General features: G+C 30.7%; 1 protein-coding gene across 1 annotated transcript; it reads left to right on the forward strand.

Moving 5' to 3' along the window:
* Positions 1–3,072: 3,072 nt before the first annotated feature.
* On the forward strand, positions 3,073–6,944 carry LOC102584281 (rRNA biogenesis protein rrp5). Its single transcript, XM_006367692.2, has 4 exons — positions 3,073–3,309; positions 3,477–3,682; positions 3,816–3,959; positions 6,744–6,944. The coding sequence occupies exons 1-4, from the start codon at positions 3,222–3,224 to the stop codon at positions 6,927–6,929; spliced, it is 624 nt and encodes a 207-aa protein (XP_006367754.2). The 5' UTR covers positions 3,073–3,221; the 3' UTR covers positions 6,930–6,944.
* The last annotated feature ends 382 nt before the right edge of the window (positions 6,945–7,326 follow it).

Here is a 7,326-nt window from a genome sequence, read left to right on the forward strand (position 1 = left end):
TTAGCGATCGAATTTTCTCTTGCTAAAAGCCTTTTTTCTTGTAGTAAAGGAAGCTAAAGCGAACAAAATATTAACTATTGCAGTGCAACAATTTGAAACGATGAGAAGAGTTTCGTTGGGAAAAACCTAAGAATGAACTTAAAGTTTTTGAACTTTTTTCGAGTAAAAATCTCTCGTTTTAGATGAAAATAATGTGTATTTTAGATGATAAATTCAATTATTTTTAGATGAGACATTTGCACTTAATAATGACCCAAAAGAAGGGTACTTCTAGGGAGATTTTTGAATCGATTTTGGGGGGAAAATGGAATCAGAGAAATTTCAAAATCCTTAATGGTTAAGGATTAAGGTGATTGAAACCGCACAATCTCGTACGAATTTGAGTGAAAAAATAAAATGAAAACCTGTAAATTTGAAGAAAAATATTGGATATTAGAGTGAATTGAGATCATAATTTGTCTGGGCCAAAATTGTTGAGTATGAAAATTGGTCTCGAAAGAGGCAGAGGATGTGGTCAATTTTGAAATAAAAGAATGACAAAGGGGTTACAATTTTTGTCAAATTGAATGACCAATTGCATTACAAATTTAGCCAATAAAATTTAAAATGTAATCAAATTGAATTAACTTGACTAAAGTTAAAATGAGACAAACTATTATTGTCAATTAATAAAGTAAAATAGTTATTAAATATAAACTAATTACTTCAAAAAATAGAGCTACTAGTTAGTGACTCTTTTAATATAAAACACTATTTTTTAGATGAATTTTTAAAAAGTAGTAATTATATAAATCTTTATATCATAAACATATAGAAACATATATACTACTTATTTTATTAGAAAAATGACAAAATAATTAACCCAAAAATGACGTGAAAAATATTTTTGGACTTCATAAAGTTTATTATTTCGAATTGTTTGAAATTAAAGAAATTGGAAGTTAGGACCCGTTTGGTCATGCGATATGAAATCATGATATGATATTATGATATGAAGTTGAAGTATTGTTTGGATATGCAATTTGGACCTTTTATGTGGTATGTTTTCTCATAATTATAAAAACTCATAAGTTGTAAAACTATTTTAATTGTCCAAATTATTTATACAATCTTACCAAATAAACAAAAAATTATAAAATTACATAATACATTATCACAAAGATATTCTAATTAATACAACATTTATTGATCAAACCTTAATTTAATAAAAAAATAAAATTGAACATAAGAGTGTTCAAGTTGTTAGCAACTAAGAAAATTATTTTTTCAATTAGTGTCACAGTGGTTAGTCTTATCCACTCAATACAATGATGAAACTTCTATTATTATTAAACATTGATTTGAATGAAGTAGTAATAAATTTGATAAAAAAATAATAAATTTGGTGAATATAAATGGTAAATTAGGAATTGATTTGAAGTAAAAATAAATTTTATATTGACGAGAATAATTGTTATATATGAGATATAAACGATTTAAAAAGTAATGATATGGATTATTGATTTTAGGGATAATTTCAGAGACCTCCCTTCAGGCTTCGCTCTATAACATTCACCTTCCCTATGGTTTACGATATTACGTCTACCTCCCTTATTTTCATTTTCTTGTAACCATTCTTTAAACCTATTTAAAATAAATATAAATTAATTTAGATTTGACAATTTTACCCCTCTATATATTAATTTCTTCATATTAATAAATATTATATAAAAAAAAACAACTCATTTAACAAATACTTTAAAAATAAATCAGCACAAATAAATTTTCTTAAGAATTAAAAGTCTTCTTCTTATCAAACTTCCACTTCATCAATCGTATTCTTCTGCAAATCTCATATCATTGCTAATGCAGATTAAGTATTCTTATTTTGTGGATTTTGATGCTACATCACGTATAAAATACTCCTTTTGTCTTCTGGATAATTATGTTTTTCACCCTAAGTATTTAGTTTAGGTCTTATGGCTTGATGTGATCTAAAAATCGAGTATAGTCACTTTTTGTAACTACTATACAAAGAGTAAAATCAGAAGTACAAAATTCTATATTTCCTATTTTTGTGAGATCTAAACACTTAAATCTCAAGCTCGTCCACTTTCAAATAGAGTAATTGTGGTTCTAAGTATGGATGTGAATTATGATGAAGATTTGAAGCACATGTTCAATATTTATGCAAATCACAGAAGTATACATATTATTCTTTACAATGTTGAGATGGTTCCTTCTCCCCAAGAAGTACGTGATGACTCAAATGGAGATTTTGACAATTTGACTCCTAATGAATCAATGAACATGAATAACGCTACAAAGTGGGTTATATCGGGTGAAAAAGATTGTAATGATGATTTACTTTTTAAAGTATTTGTTAAATGAGTTTTTTTTAAATAATATTTATTAATATGAAGAAATTAATATATAGAATGGTAAAAATGTCAAATCTAAATTAATTTATATTTATTTTAAATAGGTTTAAAGAATGGTTACAAGAAAATGAAAATAAGGGAGGTAGACGTAATATCGTAAACCATAGGGAAGGTGAATGTTATAGAGCGAAGCCTGAAGGGAGGTCTCTGAAATTATCCCTAAAATCAATAATCCATATCATTACTTTTTAAATCGTTTATATCTCATATATAACAATTATTCTCGTCAATATAAAATTTATTTTTACTTCAAATCAATTCCTAATTTACCATTTATATTCACCAAATTTATTATTTTTTTATCAAATTTATTACTACTTCATTCAAATCAATGTTTAATAATAATAGAAGGGAGGTGAATGTTATAGAGCAAAACCTGGAGGGAGGTCTCTGAAATTATCCCTTAATTTTATTTACATATATGAAACAAATGACTAGTAGATATATATAAATTAAATGTGATTTTTTTTTTATATTAAAATATAAATTTGTGAATCAATTTTTGTATTAGAAAAATCTCATATCATGATTTTTGGAGAATTTGAGATTTAATCTGATGATATGAAATCGCATATCCAAACGATAAGAAATCATATGGCCAAACGTCGTAATTGTAACATTGTGTATGGGCTAGAAAATTGTAAAGCCCAATAGTTGTGAAAGAAAAAAAAACCTAAGTAGGAGCGGAGCGTCTGTCTGTGTCGCAAAAAACCCTTGTAAAACCCTGTGAAGTTTACCGGCCTATACCTGTCGGAAAAAGGAAAAACAATTCCAAGTCTCGCCGGCGTTTTGTCAAGGAAGATGGCACCCAAATTCCAAAGCAAAAAAATTGCACCTAAAACCTCAATGCCTATGCAGCTTGAAGATGAAGTTCCTGACTTTCCTAGAGGTACTTCTTCTTCTATGACAACAAAATTTGTTCTAGTTTATTTGATTTTCGATTTATTGAAGGAAAATGTGTACTATTTCCCTTTTATGGTTTCTTCAATATATATGGACCTCCAGACGACATTTTTCCACTAATATTGTTTGTTTGTGCTGTTTTTGGGTTTGTAGGTGGGGCAACTTCTTTAAGCAGGAAAGAGTTGGATGAAGTTCGAGCTGAGGTGGATGCAGAGTTTGAGGCTGAAGAAAAACTATTGAAGAAGAGGAAGAAGCAACACAAGGTGCAAAGGAGTAATACAGAAGATGATTTAGGTTCCCTTTTTGGTGGTGGCATCAATGGAAAATTGCCAAGGTTTGCCAACAGGATCACTTTAAAGGTATGTCTATCAAACATTTTTTCTCTTTTAAAATTACATGTTTACAAGTTCATTTTTATTCACCTGCATTTTGAGTGGTTATCCTAACAACTGGCACCAAACATTTAACAACTTTACTTTCTTATGCATTCAGAATATATCTCCTGGAATGAAGCTCTGGGGAGTAGTTTCTGAAGTAAATCAGAAAGATATTGTTGTCAGTCTCCCAGGAGGCTTGCGGGGGTTAGTTCGAGCATCTGAAGCACTTCCTCCCTTTGTGGACGATGGAGCAAAACTGGTATTGGATCTTCTGACAATTTATTTTCTGATATAGGTTCTGTGAATTGTATTTTTAATGAATTCCTGAAATCCTTTTTTTTATGAAGTTTCCGAACAACACTTCAACTTTTTTTGTTACTTGTCTTAAAAAAACACTTCCAGCTTTTTTGTTCAAAGCTTATTTTATGCCAGAGTTTAACCGTTTGGCAAGCTGGAAGGAATTTGAATTATTATGTAGTGTATGGTGTATCAATATCTTCAATTTATCTATTAACTATAAGGGAGGATAAAAGAAGGTGAGATACGGAAACCAACCCAAAGTGATATTCCAGCACTAGTTCAAGCTTATTGACTAAAATGCTGTTGAAGTCAATAATTGTTCTAACTAATGCTCTCTATGTTTACTTAAAAAAATTTCTAAGTAAATAATCTCTCTTTTATAAGCCCCACTGAATAGTGTCTGAACTAAAAGTCCTGAACTTATGTGATAATTGTTTATGTGTATAACATTGAATTTCTGAACCCACACTAGAAATACTTTTTCCCCCTCTATTGAGAAAACGAAAAGCAAAGAAGAAATCAAGTGAAACTCAAATATTTAGGAGTGAATAAACTTCAGGAACTTTGAGAATTTTAGTTCATACTTTATGATTTTTTGATTTGTTCTCATCCCTCAAATTTTTGGGTTGTTATTTTGCGAAGTTTCTTTTTGCACTTTTGTACTTTTTCTTTGATAACAGAGAAGTCTTCGAGAACTAGTGGTTCAGAGTTATTGCAAGTAGCATAATATCGGTCTTTCTAGCAAAAGTTGCTATGAGTTTGTGGTGGCATTTTAGTCAACAAAGCCAAACTAGTGTTGAAACGTCATGCCATGGTTTGTGAATATTCTCTCATTTGAAGAAATGCACAACTTAGAAGCACGTAGAGATGATAAACTGAAAGATCGGCTGAGATGGTTAGGTTATGTCCTATGTCCATCTATAGATGCATTAGTCGATAGGTCTGAATCCATGGTGCACGTTGTTAAATGGGGAAGGGGTAGGCCTAAAGTCACATTTACAGAATTTGTCTCAGAAAACCTACAATTTTTTGGAATTCATGCAGATTTGCAAAATATAGGGTAAAATGGAAGAAAATATTTGTATAGGCAATAACAGTGAGTTGTGGTTAACGTATAGTTCTTTAGGAGGAGCCTTCAAGTCTTGTTAGAGATTAATATGACGGTAGAATATCTAGAGAATGTCTTTTGGCAGGGAATCTGAACTTCTAAACATTGAGTTAGTACTGATCTAAATGAAGCATTATGGTTAATATGATTCATTTTGTGGACTCCAACTTGCGTGGCATTGAGATATAATTGTTTTTGTAGAAGAAATGCATTATAAGTTATACAATCATCAATTGGCTTAAGGTTTTATCCACCCCAGGGTTAAATTAAATGGAAATGTTTTTGAGTCCATGTGTTTATTGTTTCTCAAGGCTTACTAAAAGATATGTTGTTATTGCATCTCAAGAAGATTCTATTGTACCACACCTTTTTAGTTCTTAATGAAACCTTGGTCAGTATTTCAATGGATTCATATCCTTTTAGTTCTTAGCCAATTTCTCGAGGATTACTATTTCACGAGAACCAACATATAACCCACAACAGAGAGTTCCCAGATATTACTATTGCAAAACCTTCCCATAGAAAGGTATTTCATTTAGGCTCAGATATGGATAAACATTGAGTATAGCATGTTTGAAATATGTTGTAACATGAGAGCTTTGTTCAGATTTTTAAGGGTTAAGGGTTCATATCCTTTTAGTTCTTTGCCAATATCTTAAGAACCATCATGAGAGATGTGGAGTAGTTACAATCTATATCAAAACCAATTGGTCAAGGTTAAAACGATCTTTTCACTTGAACTTGAGTTCTCGGCTATTACTGTGCAGTGTGCACAACATTTTTAGAATAGAAACATCATCTTGTTTAAGGTTAAAAGTGGTTAAACAATGAGCTGTAGTATATTCAGAGTATGTTACACCCACACGAGTAATTGTTTGGTACAAAAATTGATATTTTGTGGAGAGAAAGAGCTCAACTTTTTGTTTTTTTACTGTTCATGACCTGGAAAAAGTTGCTAGAAAAATCGTAGAGGCTTATGCCACAAAACAAAAAATGAGGGGAGATCTCCATATGTAACCCCATTACTTGATACATGTAATGTCAACGCTTGAATTGGAAGCTTTTATAGGTTTATACACATACTTGGATTTGTTAGGATTTCCTAAATTGCTGATTTACTGATCTATGCTGGAGGAAAACATTGGTAGTCTTTTCTATTATGAGACGATGATATATCATCCAGAGTATGACATCTCTTTAGCAGTGCATAAATTAAATAGAGTCTCTGTCTCTAGCATTTATGACTTGTTAAAGATATATAATCCTCCAAGTTTTCCTTTCACCATAGAGATCTTATCATTGACATAATTTATCTATTTATTTGTTCAATTTTTGAGGTAATAAACAAATTAGACAAATGAATAATAGCTGAAATATCGCATGCAAACAGAGCGCTTGATTTTGTATACATCTTGTATGAGGAGCTTTCCCTTTCAGTTAATTATAACTATTACTTATCAAATATGTGGATAACGCATGTATCAAATAATTCTAGTAAAGGTAAATTCAAGCCAAGGTTCCTTAAATTTTCAAAATAGTTTATGATCTCTCTAATAGAAGTAGTTGTTGAAGATATTGCCTATTCTTAATGATTATGTAATTTTGTTTTTCTAATAGCTTAATTTACCTTTGCAGTCGGAGATGGACACTAATTTTCTTTCTAATGTATATCACACCGGGCAGCTGGTTTCTTGCATCGTCTTGCACTTGGATGACGATAAGAAAGAAGTAGGGAAGAGAAAGATTTGGCTTTCCTTGCGTCTCTCTTTATTGCACAAGAACTTGACTCTTGACGTTATTCAAGAAGGAATGGTATGTTAATTATCTTTTAGTTATCACCATTTTGAGTTATATTTTACTGTGTTGTAGTCTGAATTAGTAGCTTGTTGCAAGATGCGGTTATATTTACCTTTTGCTAAAAAGGAAAACCTGAAAGCTTCATTGTTTCCCCAAGAGAAATAGTCCAGCCTTTTGCTTTAGGTTGATGAGAAAATTAGGAAGTGCTTATCGAAAAACAAAAAAGGAAGGTAGAAATTATACAACAGTCTAATTTGCGTTTCAGATTTTTGAGACATAAGATGATAACAAATACTTGAGAAAAGAGTGAATAAGATAATTGTTAATTTTCTATTGCGGGTTAAAGCAATAATTGTGTATAACAACCCAGAAATCCACCTTGTGGAAAGGTTAACTCAGAGATCCTAGGTGAACATATGCT

This window comes from Solanum tuberosum, unplaced genomic scaffold (genome assembly GCF_000226075.1).
Source record: "Solanum tuberosum cultivar DM 1-3 516 R44 unplaced genomic scaffold, SolTub_3.0 scf00836, whole genome shotgun sequence".
In the NCBI taxonomy this organism is placed as follows: Eukaryota; Viridiplantae; Streptophyta; class Magnoliopsida; order Solanales; family Solanaceae; genus Solanum; species Solanum tuberosum.